This window comes from Chroicocephalus ridibundus, chromosome 1 (genome assembly GCF_963924245.1).
Source record: "Chroicocephalus ridibundus chromosome 1, bChrRid1.1, whole genome shotgun sequence".
Lineage (NCBI taxonomy): Eukaryota > Metazoa > Chordata > Aves > Charadriiformes > Laridae > Chroicocephalus > Chroicocephalus ridibundus.
The window spans coordinates 76,457,510-76,473,161 of NC_086284.1; the positions used below are offsets into that span (position 1 = coordinate 76,457,510).

Below are 15,652 nucleotides of genomic sequence, written 5' to 3' on the forward strand. Positions count from 1 at the left end.
ATACACATAAAAATAAAAGATGTGTGGCTTTTCAAAGCTGCACATTGGGGAGGTTCAACGCACTATGCACAGCAACCATGCTCATGTTAGCTGTGCAGCTGGCAGCATGAACGGGGAATTCAAGAAGCTTGTTCCAGAAGATGAACATAGCTTGCATTCCCTAAATAGCTTTAACTCACTGAGCTACCTATTCACTTCACAGTACATAACAAAACCAAACAATTCCGAATGTCTCAGCTTTTACTTGACTTACAAGGTTGTGCATTTTTGGGGAGGATTTTAACTGCCCTTAGGCAGGGGAAGGGGGCTTAGTAGAGGACCGAAGCAAGATGACTATACTGTTCAGTGAAAAGTCATAATACATCACAGGCCAGGTGTTTGGGTTCACTGTTGTGCTGAAGAGGAAAAGAGAGCTTTTCTATATTAAAATGGTTCAACTTTTAGAAAAAAATTCTTACTACAGATGCTTCTTTCAATATTGAAATAGTATATTGACACAGGCTTGTCCGTTTCAAATTTTTTTTTCAAAGTTATTCTTCAGGTGAAATTATATTTTGATTATTTCTTATTACTACTTTCCCATAAATCACTTTTTTTTTTCCCATTCATGTGTCAAAGCATGTTCCTCAATTCGCAGACTAACACGAAATACATTATTATTCTGAATTCCCACAACTACTTTTTGTGTCTTTCAACCAGCATACTGTGTCTCTTATCCTCTACTCTAGCATGAATTGTGTAGGAAGCTTTTTTTTTTGTAGCAAGTCTGCCTGTTTTCAAGGTATATACACAGTGGTCTCATGACAAGCATCACGTTTTTGCAGGCCCTCCTCTCAAATTTTTTAAGAAAGTCTCATCTTTATCACCTGAAACAAAACATTACCAAAAACCAGTCAAGTGTCTCCCAACCTCCTTTACAGTGAAGAGAAGCACAGAAGACATGGAGTTACTTCATCCTTACTTAACTACTTCCATACTTAAAAGTACAAGCAAAGCCGATGCATGTATGTCTTCCAACATAATTTTTTTTTCTGGTGGTTAAAGGAAAAAAATCCATTTCACATCTTTAAGCACAGTTAAAAAGCTTCCTGCAATTTAGATGTGCTGTAAAGGCCAATAGCAGTTCTTATTTATTTAACCAGCTTTTAAATTAAGAGAAAATGTTACTGGATTGATTTACTCAGATTCTGTCTCAGAGATCAGGGGCATGGAGAGGGTAGCCTTGCTAATGACTATGGTGTTTTGCTCAAACACCCCTCGCAGAAAGGCAGATGAGCAAGCTCTGGTTGAAAACGGTGTTTTTTTGAAGATGCACAGTCTATGTCATGGGGACCAAGGGGCACATCAGCTGCAGGACAGCCAAGGCCAGGGCAGTGCAGATGCCAGCAAGCATCTCCATTTTCCACTCCACTCTTTCCGAAAGCCCATTGCAGCAGTTGTGTGTGAATTCCCTGAGGGTGCACAGCAGCAATTCAAATAAGTGATTCTTAAAAGGCAGATGTCCGATGAAGAATACGAGTAGTCTTTCAGCTATAACAATGCATGTATACCCCAAAACTTGAACAATCCACCTATTTCCCCCATTGGCATCAATTCAGTACTTGACAGATACCTTAATAGTTCAGTACAGACAGTTACTAGCATATATAGTTCAGTGATCTTTATTTCTGCCTTGGCAAGTTTACTGGAATCTGTAGACAAGACTATGCTACAGTAAAAATTAATCCAGTTTAAGTATATTTTTTCACTCCTCCGCAATTGAAATATTTTTTTGTTTTTAAGGCATAAAAGGCTTTTCACGCTTTAAGAGCTCTGTAATAGCAAAGGGACTATCATTGAGCTCCTAACGCTTAATACCAAAGCGCGGTTTTTTCTACTCTTAACTGACTCCTGACCTTCTTGGTCTTTATTCTGCAGCTACAACTCCAGTATCACATGTAGGAGAGCAGTTACTCAGATTTGATCCCTGAAATGCTTAGCCCTGAAATTCTAATCAATTTAGACAGTGTGGTAGAAAAATGGTTGGCACACAAAACATGGAACACAGTGGAAACTAAATGTATGGAAAGGAATGGTAAAAAAAGCAGACAGAACTACTTCAAGTTCTCTACTATGTCATGTTAAAATGGGTGGAACCATTTCTTCTGATGCTTCAAAAACCTTTCCAAGGCCCTGCAACACAGATGACAAGTTACCAAAATACCACGCTTTATTACATTTTAGCATATGTAATTACTGTGCAACGGCCAAGAATGACTGTAATATGTAATAGTTCTCAGATTCTCTGTACAAGCTAATGTACTGCATCTCTCCTAAATTTAGTAGTTGGCTGTGAACCTTCAAGTGTGACAAGATACATGAGGAACTTACCATTGCCCCATCCCAAAGAGTTTTCTTTACATAAATATTCTGTATATATATATATATACACACACACACAGAGACATATACACATTCCCCTACAGATGCCAGTTAGAGATTTATTTCATTTTTATTTCTCTCTCTATCCATGTATCAGTTCTAGAAACCATCAACCGGCGAAGATTAGGATTCTGGTTTATCTCCACTTTTGTTAGCATCTTCCTATAAAGCAATGTGATAACCCTCATTTTTTAAAATACATCCCCAAAGAGGCTGGGCTAAATCACCTGTGACATCCCTTCCAACCTGAACAGTTGTACAAAATACCCCAAGGAATGCTTAAGAATACCTGTGTGATTGAGAATCATAGGATCGCACCCATGATTTCTCAGCTTCCAAGTCTTCCCAGACCACAGATGCTAGTTTTGCTTCGTTAATTACCCATACACAGAGTTAAAGCATGTGGTGTTTTGTGGTTGGTTTTTTTTTTGTTTGTTTTTGTTTTGGTTTTTTTTTTTAAGCTGAAGACATGATGCGTGATCCACACTCAGCTCAGAAGAAGAGAACAGACTCAGAATGGAGGAACATCTACGGCACTCCGCAGAGGAGGAGAAGCAGCAGCAGCATGCCATAGTACAGAAAAAGACCACACACTTAGTGTTATAAAGATGAAGAAAGCCAAGCACCGGGTTAATTTGGTATCAAGGAAAGCACAGTGTCACCTGAAATACAGCCAGCGGCTTTCACTCATCTCTTCCACCGATGGAACACGGTCACCAACTCTGGTACAGTACAAGAATGCAATGTGAGTAACAAAATGCTCATGAGATGGTAGCTTTATAGAGCTCCCTAGCAAAACAAAGCAAACCAACAAAAAAAGCCCTATCCAATCAAAAAAGACAAACCACACAAGAATAAGAATGGCAGAACAATGACAAGGTGATGAAAAATCATAAAAATTAACAAAAATTAACAGCAGCAGCACTTTATGATTGAGATGTCCTGTAATATTTTCATTCATTCAGATTCAGGTTGGCAAGACACCTGTCTTGTCATGACAGGCTACTTCCCCCAGAAAAATTGATTCAATAGCCCTCAAGAGAGCTGCTACACAGAGACAGAGTTGATCTAAGACAATTCCTACCACTTCGGACCTACACAGGGTCTAAAAGAGAAAAAGTCATTAGACAAAGTAGTCACAGGAAGTTATGCATGCATGAAAGAGGCCATCGATACCGCCTAGTTTCAGAGCGGTCCAAAACAACTGGTAACATGTACTAAATCACTCCACTGGTTTAACTAACAACTGACTAACAATCTTTAGCATAATTAATCTCCAGTCACAGCAGAGTACATTTTTACTCCTTGCTTTGCCTTTTTCAATTGTACTTTAAAAAAAACCCACCACAAGTGAAAGCGTGTTTGGCTTCTAATATTTTCCATGTAAATTCCTTAGCAGCTTATGGATCGTGTTGGTTTTTTTCTCCCTAATTTTTCCGTGAAGGCATGCTACATGAACTCTATATCACTTATGTGAAATAAAAGCCCAGATGATCAGAGGCCCAGAGGCCTCACTCTACAAAGAGCAGGTGTACACATCCTGATTGCAGACTGATATCTTGACCAACCAAATATTTAAGGCTACAGCTTGCTCTAAGAAGAGCACACACTCATCTAATCCTTGAAGGCCAAGGTAAATACCAGACTTTGGATAGATCTGTTTTGGATTCCTGGTTCAATAGCTCTTCTCCCATATCAACATACACTCCAGGTCAAAGCACTCTGCTCCAAAAGGCCAACACTGAGACGGCTCTGCATATGCAGCAAAAACTAAAATTAAAAAACTGCTCAATAAATTCCCTTCTATGACTTCTTTCTCTTTGCTGTATCTTTGCCAAGTGTGTATACTGAAGTTTTCCCAGATGTCTATAATGAGTGCAGCATTTTTGGAAAATTTTAGCCCTTTTGGAAGAGTTCAACTGTTTCTCAGAAGATGGCTGAGGAAGAAGATAATTCCCACCACCCTATTAAAAAATTAAATAAATAAATAAATCCCAATCACTAAAAAACCCTGGAATTAGGAAAAGTTATTTCAGGTTGGGTTTAGGGTGCCTTTGGGTATTCCTTTACTTGACCTAACCAAGATAATGACTGCTGAAACTGCCTGCCGAGGCTTGCCAGAGGTTGGCAGTTAAACTCATATCACCCATGTGCTCTAGATATATCTCAACCCAGCTCCTACGGGGCCTGGGCCTTCCCCACACTTTTTCTCTCTGGTGTGAATTACTATGTTTCAGAGCACGAGAACAGAGATAGGGAAGCATCTCCCACGCTTATTTCCAGGCATCCAAAAGAGAAGGTAATCTGTTTCCTACCAAGGGAAAAAACCCAGAGGGGTGCAGCTGGAGGTTCGGAGGCTGCAGTGCACCTCCATTAAGAGAGGTTCAAGACTGATGATGAGAAACTAGAGACTGGGAAAGAAGGAGGAAGACGGGAGAAATGTGACAGGGAAAGACAACTGGGGAAAACAGCGCAGAAAGAGATACGGTGAAAGGAACGAGAGGGCAAGGGACAGTGCCTGTGTCTGTGCATCTGCTCTTCCAGGGCAGCAGAGTGCAGCTAGAAGGCAGTGGAGGATCTAAGTTGTAGAGTAATGGAAACAGGCTGCAAAACAGAAGGATGTAATCTCCTATCAGACAACCCTCCGCTCCAGTCCAGAACACAGCACAGGGCTAGTAACAACACTCGCCTCCTGCCATCGCAGCACATCAAGCCATCGTAGTTAAGAAACGCACATTTTATCGTTGGACCACCCTGGGTAAGACAGTGGAGTATAACCTGAGACTGCCACCAAGCTACCATTTTTACCACCATCCCAGATAGTTAGGTAGGTCACATAACAGCTATGTGAGAGGTAGGGTTTCCAGATTTCTTTTTCAGTTTGTTCATTTAAAGAAAAAAAAAAGAAAAAAAATCACTAAATAGAAATCTCTTAAAAAGACTGTATTTGCAAAGTCAGACATAAGGCAGTAAATATCTAAGTTGACATTGTGTGTCCAACTTCTAACGTTCACGGTAGAAAGATACCTAAAATATTTTAAATTGAAAGTTGTAATGCTCTAAGATTTAGAAAAATGTTGCTATGCATAACTCGAATTACTCCATTAAAATAAACAGAAACTTCCTTATTTGAAGCACATTATGAAAGAGAGGAAGGCATTAATCTACATGTTGCTTCATTCAACATGAAAAGAATCAGGTCAATAACCTCTAATGAAAAATGGAAAACAGTGTTTTGCAATACAAATGCTAGGACTTCCCTTTTGTTCCTGTGACAGATAAATGAAACAATAAGTCAGCTACTTTTCTGAAAAGAGGAACTTCGCCAGTGGTTTTGATTTACAGGGCTCTCGAGTTTGCTGAAATTGTTAAAACTTCAGACAGGAAATTGTCTCTTTGTTTTAGTCTCAAAAGATGAGACTATATTTTTAATATCCAAGTCATTTAGTTTCTAAAAAAAAAAAAAAAAATAATCTACTGCTAGAAAAGTATAACTGTTTACCACTCACATGCTTGGATTCATCTCACTGACAGACAGCCAAGAAATACAAACGCATGACATCATGGCTTTAAATCCAGTCTCTGGTGCTAATTTTTAAGTTGCTTAGCATCAAGTGGCAGAAACCAAAAGCATCTAAAGATCCCATTATTTTTGTACTCTGATTTTGCTATCATGACCTCACTTTCCCAGCCAGTTAAGCAGTAAACTGAAGTTAAGTCTCTGCTACAAACCATAGGTCCTCTGCTTAGCTGTACATTTAAGCCTGATCAGTGGACCCTGGTACACTGGTAACATACCCTGTCTGGAAAGATACCTGCTCTTCTGATTACTTGAGACATTTCTCAAGAGGAACAAGAGGAGGCAGAGGGTATTTCTGCCTATTTTCCTCCTTATACTGCCTTTTACTTTACCCAAACTTAATTTTCATGTTACCCTCTCCATCCCTCACCTACTTTTAATACATTTCACATCATGGGAGAGAAGGGACCACCAGAAATTAACAACAAATCATGCATCCCAATTGCTGTGCAATTAATGGTGTGGCCAGAGGCATGTGCTTCTGCCTCCGAGCCACAGCAAAGCAATTCTGGACCCTTGTGTAGGCATTGCCCCATGTGTGCACGCAACTGCCTCCCCATGAACATATTGGTATCAAGCCAGGCTGAGAGTCTTGGTTGGAGTCAGCTCTGAGGTGCAATTCTACTTAAATTGTGCAGGCACAACCTTAAATAAGACCCTTTGGTGTTGACGTCTTAGCTCCTCTGACTTGCCCAGTACAACAGACATGCGCCTGCAGTTCCTAGGGAAGAAGCTCAGCCCATCGCAGCCCACAGGAACTATTGAAGGGGCCACCCAAAAACCCCACTGATGGGCGGACCTGTACCCACAGGATTACAGTAATGCCACTGCGCCACACAGTGACCAGGCAAGCTAAACCAGCTAAAGGGCCTGACAGCTTGGTCGACTCTTTGTTAAAGCAGGCCCTTGTCTTCTCCTCACCTCCACATTGCAGCAAAGCCAACTACTTCCTGAGGACTTTGTAATGGCTGAGTGGCTTTCCATCTTTCCTTCCACAAAGGCCAAAGTCAACCAGGATACAACTGGGGTGAACTTCACACCAGAGCAGACTTTAGGGAGTCCACACAAATCCTGACATTGAAGTCCAACACACAAATGGCATTAGTTTCCTATGTCCCTTCACTTAATCTAGGAAGCAAACCACCTTTTATCTTTTAAGCTCTTTTCTGTTAAATAAGCCTGAATGGGGGCACTAATTTCCAGCCTCTTGCAATCTAACCTAATGGGCAAGTGCCAAGACTCAGGAAGCATCCCAGGCCACCCCAGGGACAAGCTACCTACTGTACGACCTCAGGACTGCATCAGCACTATACACTGCGCTGCTGAGCGAGGCACTGGGACAGCATCTGATCTTCATCTTCTCCTGCCTCCCTCTTCCACTGGGTAGAAAGCGATGGAAAAAGAGAAAAGCAACATATTTCTAATATTCAGCTGGAAGCTTAAGTTGTCCCTCTCCAAAATCTTTAAGGTCTGACAGGACTTCTTGCTTTCCAGCAGAAAGGGCTCTATCACAGAGGGTACTTTAGCGAGTTTCTAATTCTCCATCAGCTGCACACGGCTGCCACCTCCTGGCACAAATCTGATTTCATGCGGTCTCAAAAAGTGCAGTCTCCATCGGTACCAGAGCAGTGCCTATCAAGGCAGGTGTAGGCAGACCCATCCAGTTCTCTAGAATACTTCCTATGTAGAATTCCCTTATTTGCATGATGTCCTTCCCTTAAAATGGAAGTTAACCATTTATTTTCTGTCAACCATGCCAAACAAATGACAGTTAAAATTACTGCTTACTTGCAAAGAGGGGTAAATGTCCCAAAAAACTACAGCTAAACACTCCAAACTATGGTTTGGCCAACTGTCTTTTGGCAGCTACTCCTCGGGATGGTATCATAGGTTTTCCAGCTGTTCTGTGTTGTTGGCCCCATTAATGATTTTTGCAAGTATAACTGACTCAAACAGCAAGCCTGGAATCGTTGCAGTGTTAGCCCTTTCTCCCTTCAGGAGCAGCTCATCAGCCAGGCTCATGGAGTCTCATTACTAAACCAGACTAGTCCTGCTAAAGGAGTAAGTGGATGCTTCCGCGAACTGCTTCCTAGGCTCAATGAAAGGAATAAGGAAAAAAAAAAAAAAGCTGCTACCCCAGAACTAGTTTCCAGTTGGCAGGAGCTAGACCACACGCTAGAATTCAGTCCTGTCCTACTTCTGACAACTGAAGGAGCCCTGTGGCAGAAGTAGTGGTTGACTGCACTCAGAAACTGCCTTCTGATACTGGCAGGCTGGACACAATTCCTCTTCACTTAGTTGTTCAGCAGTGCATCCTGTTCCTTGCTGGATGACAGGGTTTGAAGGAAATACCCAGCTACGCTCCTTCAACAAAAGAGGTGCAGGCAGCAGGGCAGAAGGCTCAGGATGCCAGCACCTATGATTGAGAGCTGTTCGAGTCAGTTTTGTTGACCCTGTTGCAGCCATGCTTCAGAAGATGCTTTGGAATCCACTCAAGTGGAGATCAGACAAGGGACATCCTCACAACAGCAGAGGCTGCAGGCAGATCTTGGCAGACTTTGCCCAGCCATGGCAAGCAGACCACAAGCAGCATTCTTACCTGCGTACTGCTGGCCAGAACTCAGCTCCTGCTCCCTTGTACCCGACACCTCAGACAGTCTATGCACGCTGCTGGTTACACAGACACTGTGCCTGCTCTGCTTGCGGAGATGTATTAGTACAGATGCTCCTTATATACCGCCATCAGACAGAAGTCTCCTTTTGTTGTCAGAGATGCCAAATGGAAGGCTGCACATGGCACCTATTCCGGGTACCCCATTACACAGCTCTCATGTGGGAACAGAAACCAATCAGGCTGGGCTTAAAAATATCATTATGATGTGATATGTCACAATCATTAACGCCACAACTGCACTGGAAACTGGTTTTGTTGTTGACTTCACAGCAGGTGTTGCATTACCTGTTGTTAGCGACATGACCTTCAGAGAGCCTGACTACATGAAAGTGATGCTACTTTCTGGTGTGCTAGACAAACATCTGGAACTTGCATTTAAAGACAGTTTTAAAGAACAGAAACGGATTCAATTTGGCACCAAAAAAAAAAAATAAAATAAGGAAACCATGATTTCCCAACGTTTGCTGTTAGTCAGAGCTGAGATACTGTAAATCACTGCTGTAATGCCTGTCTCTGTCTGGAAGCATGCTACCTTCAATGAGAAAAGTTCACAAGCATTTCTCACAGTTCTATCCATTTTTTATTGCCAACCTAGAAAGCACCTGCTACCTATTGCCACAAGCAGTTCACTTAAATTCTCTAAAAGCAGGACCAGATCCCTAAGAACGATCAGTTCTTCCAGAGACTGAAACTGGTTTTATCTAGGATTGTTTTTCCCTATCCTATCACAAGACAATGGGATACAAATTCTGGTTAGCACAATTAGAAAGTAAGAAAACGTAAGCTTTCAAGTGCCAAAGAGCATAAATAATTTACATATGAAAGACACACTGAAGGGTTGATACAGTGGCTGTTGTTTTAATTGCACTCTATTTACCTTCGCCCCCCACCACTGCCAAGACTTTCGCAACATGACAACATACATGGCCTTTAACAATGATCGATTCACGATTCTCTAGCACTTCTGTTGATAAGTATCCTCAAACATGAATGTACTTGCAGTCCAAAAACTACTAAATATTGGCCAGAATTTAAAGACAAACATCTATAATCATGCCACTTACCATTTTCACAGGTCTCCTCAAGACAGGAAGAAACACACCTAGAAGACTAGCAGGATCCCTTTTATCTAGTTGATTAGATGACATAAGGTTTGCTTGGATAGATGTTTAAAGTGCACTCAGTTTAGTACCACCCACTAAAGACTCCATTTAACTTAAAAAAACAAAACAGTGCCATTACCAAGAGCCAAAAGACAGGGAAATGTCTTACTATAATAGGAAGAAAAGTTTATATGGGACTAAATAGATTAATTCTTTCTTTCCAATATAGGGACTGCTGTATCAGGCAACACTATTCCATATCCTACTGGGCTGACATGGACCTACATACCTACTTGCAGAGCACCAGAAAGCTTTAGTTAGGTTAAATCCCAGCAGCATCAGTACATGTTCTTCACCAGCCTGCACTAGCACCTTCCTCTAAAAAACATAATGTTCTAAATACCTAGAACACCTCTAGCAAGCATCAAACAAATTCTGTAGAACTATGCCCTATTAGCACAGTTGCCGCTTGAAGAGTGAAGTTTCCCCAGCATACAGTTGCATACTGACCTGATGTTCAGCCATGAGAGCATGGGAGTTGTACCTCCACCGACAATCCACACAGTGAAAAAGACAATGAGGAGAGTTGTTGAGAACATCATTTGATGGGAGTAAGTAGCGGTATCTCGTATAGCCAGTGCAAACGCCATGGCTCCCCTGAGACCTATGCAAAAGAATGAAATAACAGAGCTTCAGAAGCGCAGCTGTGCCTATTTATAAACACAGCATCTTTCCTTGCTCCTTTCCTGACACACAGGCACAAAGTGACAGGCAGAAAGCACTGGGCTCTGCCAAGTTTTAATTATCTCAGTTTCCCTGACAAATTATGCTCTGGGATGAGTTAGAACATCATTTGTTCTGGTAGTTTTCTGTAACTTATAGAATCCACAAGTGCTAAGAAAAGGTCTATGATAAGGGTGGTGAGGCACTGGAACAGGTTGCCCAGGGAAGTTGTGGATGCCCCATCCCTGGAAGTGTTCAACGCCAGGCTGGATGGGGCTTTGAGCAGCCTGGTCTAGTGGGAGGTGTCCCTGCCCAGGGCAGGGGGGTTGGAACTAGGTGATCTTTAAGGTCCCTTCCAACCCAAACCATTCTGTGACTCTGTGTGTAAACTAACAGGAAAGAAATGCAGAAACAAGTTGTGGACAACAGCAAAACGTATTACAAAAATCAAGCAGCTCCCTGGATCCAAATGAAAATGCACAGATTTTCAGTTGATTCCATAACTGAAGTGTGAGTTCTTGATATGAAATTGTTATCAGCTGCAAAAATATTCTAGTTAATAACATATTCACAGGCAGACTATATTCCCCCCCCACTTCATGAAACTCCACTAGCAAGGACAAGCCGTGGCATGTGGCCATCTGCAGACTTCTTTAGTAGGGGAAACACAGGATGGTTAAGGTAGGAAGGGACCTCTAGAAGCCATCTGGTCCATCTCTCCTGCTGAAGCAGGGTCACCTGGAGCAGGTTGCCCAGGACCACATCCAGATGACTTTTGAATATCTCCAAGCATGGAGATGTCACAACCTCTGTGGGTAGCCTGTGCCACTGCTTGGACATAATAAAAAGTGTTTCCTGATGTTTAGAGGGAACCTCCTGTGTTTCAGTTCGTGCCTGTTGCCTCTGGTCCTGTTAATGGGCATCACTGCAAATAGCCTGGCTCCTGCTTCTTTACACCCTCTTGTGTACAGAGGCATCCCTGGCACTTCTTGAGGATGCACATGTTTAGACCCAGACACACACTCCAGGATTTGCTTTAAATGACAAACATGAACAGTTATCCGTGTGACAGAAATCGTAAGGGAGTTTAAGTCAAATACCTTGCTTTCTCCAACTTAATGGGAGAGGGCACCCATAAATATACCTCAGTTTTCTCAGCAGATCTCTGTTTCTGCACGTGCACATCATCTCAGCTAGAAATAACCTTCTGGAAGAGATACATGCCAAATCCCCCATCCCCTTCAGATGCACTTCAAATGAAAATACTCTATTCCCAACATGAGGTGACTGCTTGCTGCCAGCAGCTGGCATTTCAAGATGTCACTCTTCCCAGACACGACACACTTTCTGTAAAGGTTGAAAGATACATGATGGCATGCTGCAGCAACCACTAAGTCTTCTATTCAGGATGAAGGGGTGTGGATTATAAAAGCGGAAGATACTACTATGAATTGCTTATGAGGTAAAAATAGGATTTTTTTTGTTTACTAAAGATTTTTGCATTTACCTGAAAACATCATCATGTGCTGAAAGTTCCAGCTGATCTTATGCCTCCTGCCCAGATTCAACAAGAAGGAGAGGGGGTAGATGTGTGCAGCTCTGCCCAAAAAGATTGCAATCTGTTCACAGCTGAGGGTTAAGGATTTCACTTTCCTGAGGTATGGACTCCTGGGTACCTGGCTTTAATATGAAGCTTCTGTTTTACTGAAAGGTTTACGTCATGATATCAAGTGTTCTTGTTATCTCTGTCTATACGAAACAGACTTTCATCAGTTATGTGCATACAGATCTCACTGCACAGAATGCACATTTAAACTAATACAACCAAGTTGTAACCAAGTTTTCTTAATGCACAGTGAAATTATACCTAGTATTAAAATTACCAGTTATACAAATGAAGACTTTCCTTTAAAAATTCACACTTCAAACAACTATCACCACCACCATTCAATTATGTGTTTCAGACCGACTGAAATGCAGTCCTATGTACAGAAGAAAAACCAACATAAGACCAGCAACTGGCCGCTCCATTACGGCTCCTGCAGAGGCAAAATCTCCTGCTGGCTGGCAAGCACTGTAGAGTACAGAGTTACTAAGGTGATAAATCCAGAAGACGCTTGTCAGCACTAGAATGAAGTTCAAAAAGAGTAGTAAAAAGAGTATTGCAGAAATTCATGACAGTAGGTGGTAATGCTCCTTCCCTTCCTTACTGTAGTGTAAAATATCCAGTGTTTCCAGTGAAAAAGCAGAAAGCTGAATACACCCTCCACCGTCTAAGGAACACTTTGGGACAAACTAGAGTGATGTGCTGAATTTTTATAAGACACCAACACAACCAGAAGACCACCAAACACTGATCGTTTGCTAATACTAGCTGTCCTCCTCACAAAAGTAGAAAAACACTCAAGAGGCAACAGAGGTTAAGTCCAGTGGTAGAAAAAGATGTGAAAAATGGAATAAAAGGTAGGTGGGTAGGAAAAGAAAGGAACAAAATAAATACGGAAAACAAACCCAAGACAGATAGCATAACCTGAGACAGGAGAGGCAGCCACAGCAAAGATAAAAGATTACAATGCTTCGTATACCAGATGAAACTATTCTGTTCCCATCTTTATCCGATGGCTGCAGGGCTCTGGAGCAGTTTTTAGGTCACAAGAATGGCCGGGAGGAGACACAGGAGAAAATTTATGACTGTTTCAGGAAAGAAAAGTAAATGGCCAAAGGAAAATAAAGACAAATCTAATAAATTCCTAGAAGCAGTACAGAGATGAGAGGAAACAGTGGAAAGGAGAGAAGAGAAATACATTCGGGATTAGGCCACCTTTATACGCCCTTTCACTGGGTTTTATCTCATTGCTGATAGCCCTACTCCTGCAGCAAGGAGAGGAAAATCAAGACTGGAAGACTAGTTTCCCACTGCTCCATGCACATTTTTAATTGCTGTGAACTTTCAAGCAGCCAGGAATATAGTGAAGAAACAGCTACGTAAGCTATTTCAACAGGGGCAGGGCGCAGAGAGAAATCTAGCGATTCCCAGTTTACAGGAGCGTGACTACTACAAAAATTCTGGGGAATTCGAGAGCCAGATATCAAGTCAGCCAGGGACAATGGGAACTGAATACCCACCTCCAACACCAGCACCTTTCAGCAGCGTGTACCCTTCATGTCATGGTCTGCACTGCAGCTCAGTTCCTTCCTCCTCCCATCACCTGAGAACTTGACCTCTACCTTTGGGGTATTGCTCAAAGGATATTCTGTTTACCCATGATCCTCTTTATTTACTTGAAGCTTGTTTGTTTTCTTCAAGGGACCGTTGGAAGGGAAGAGAAAAATGAATCCTTTCTAGGCCCCCAAAATTTAAATACAGGAGCAACACAAGCACTGCTGGCTGTCATTAGGCAAGTCACACAGTAATGCAGTTTCATTTATATATTAAAATTATATTACTTCTAACACTTGGCCAGGCACAGAGTCAACAACTGTGTGGCACAGAAGCCTTAGAGATTTGATGTAAAGGGTAACCAAAGATTGTTCTTAAAATTCTTGTGCTTGCAAGACATCGATGAGACTTAGGTCAGCCACCATCCTCTATTTGGTAAAGCCAACAGACACCACAAGTTTTCAGGTACATAAGATAGAGAAACCTCACACAAAGCAAAAAAGGATACAAAAGCTCCAATGATGAAAACTGGGCTGAATATGTGTTTCTGGAAAGTAAACAGTGCCAAACCCATATAAGAAAATATGAAGTTCTCTGCCAGGAAGTGCAATACCTCAAAGAGCTAGAGAGAACACAGTCACATGTTAATGGCCAAGCAATAAAGTTGCTTTTCAAAAAACAGCAGTACCCCGAATACCACAGCAATACAGCGTATAAAGGGTGAAAGAGAGTCTTGCCTGCTTAGTGCGACTTCTTGATTCGACTGACAAATTATTGTACGTATAATGCGCCTGGGTAATTCCACAGAAGAGGACAGCCACCACGCCTGTGAACAGAATCACATGTGAAAATCAGCCTGTTTACTGTGTGAGGTCAACATATTTACCCTTCTCAAGTTCTATTAAACTTATATGTCATCCTTAACCTTGAGAGTTCATGAACCTTATTTCCAATTGAGTTAGATTCTGGGTTGGAATCGGGGGGCACTTAGGTGTATGAACCAAAGCAGTGCTTTTAGAAGCCACACTGTGAGCTGCACCTTTGACGACATTGTACAGAACACAGAAAACCTTAAAGCACCAACACCATGTTTCTCATCGAAAGGTTTCAATTAGAAAGTGAAAAAAGGGCTGTTAAGACACACAGCACTTCTGTCTCCATATGCTTGAATCCCAACAACTCACCAGTAAATCCACAAGCTTCTGCAAGCAAGAAAGTGCTCCAGGACATCAAGAAGAAGAGAGCCGTTTCCAGCAGGGGGAAGCAGTGCAACTTCGTAAACTTCGTCACGTTAAGTCATTTGTTAAGGGATCAAAAAAAAACCCCTTTGGCTTCTCTGTACCCGGTATTTATGAGAAACAATTTTATGCACTAACAACCAACGCTAATTGGAAAACAAAACCTTTTTAGTGCTGAAAAACATCAATTCCATCACATCAAGCCAAACTTCAGAATCAAGGTCTCCCCTTGCAATAGTCAGTTCTGGATACTTTTGCTGCATATCCATGGCATAACTGTGGCCCCACATCTTTGAGGCAATATATCACTCTATGCCACACTTTCCTGCAAAGTGCCAGCAGGAAAGGGGTATATACCAGGCATTCCTTTTAGATTGTGTGCCCTGGCTTTTCATTTTGGGGGGGGGGGGGGGGGGGGGGGGGAGGGGTGGTGTCCCCCACATCTTTAAATAAAGCATAAAATACATTCAGAAGCATTTAATTCACAAGGCTGTTCTTGACTACAGCATCGCTAAGATGAAGTAGATTTATCAGAATTTTTCTTGCTCAGATTTGTTGACAACTCTTTTTCAGCAAGTGTGGCTATTTCTGTACTTTTGAGGCAAACCAGAAAACCTGACTACAAAAAAAATATATATTTCCTCTCCTTGTGTTTATGTGTTTTAGAGTAAAAGCCAACTCAGAGCATCTCAGTCTTTCAATGTGAAGAAAAAGTAAGTTCATTTTATCTTACCTTAGGAGAGCAAAACTTGA

At 41.8% G+C, this 15,652-nt stretch overlaps 1 protein-coding gene across 2 annotated transcripts in view; it reads right to left on the reverse strand.

Annotated features, from left to right (window-relative positions):
* The window catches only part of SLC9A7 (solute carrier family 9 member A7), a 72,171-nt gene that overhangs the window by 15,735 nt on the left and 40,784 nt on the right, over positions 1–15,652 (reverse strand). The window contains exons 8-13 of one of the 2 annotated variants that reach the window (XM_063340264.1): positions 14,846–14,951; positions 14,399–14,487; positions 14,170–14,283; positions 12,009–12,120; positions 10,289–10,442; positions 3,084–3,143 (exon numbers count right to left, since the gene is read on the reverse strand). In XM_063340264.1, the coding sequence (XP_063196334.1) occupies positions 3,084–3,143; positions 10,289–10,442; positions 12,009–12,120; positions 14,170–14,283; positions 14,399–14,487; positions 14,846–14,951 (635 nt within the window). The remainder of the gene's footprint in view (positions 1–3,083; positions 3,144–10,288; positions 10,443–12,008; positions 12,121–14,169; positions 14,284–14,398; positions 14,488–14,845; positions 14,952–15,652) is intronic. The other variant, XM_063340265.1, reaches the window with a different exon arrangement.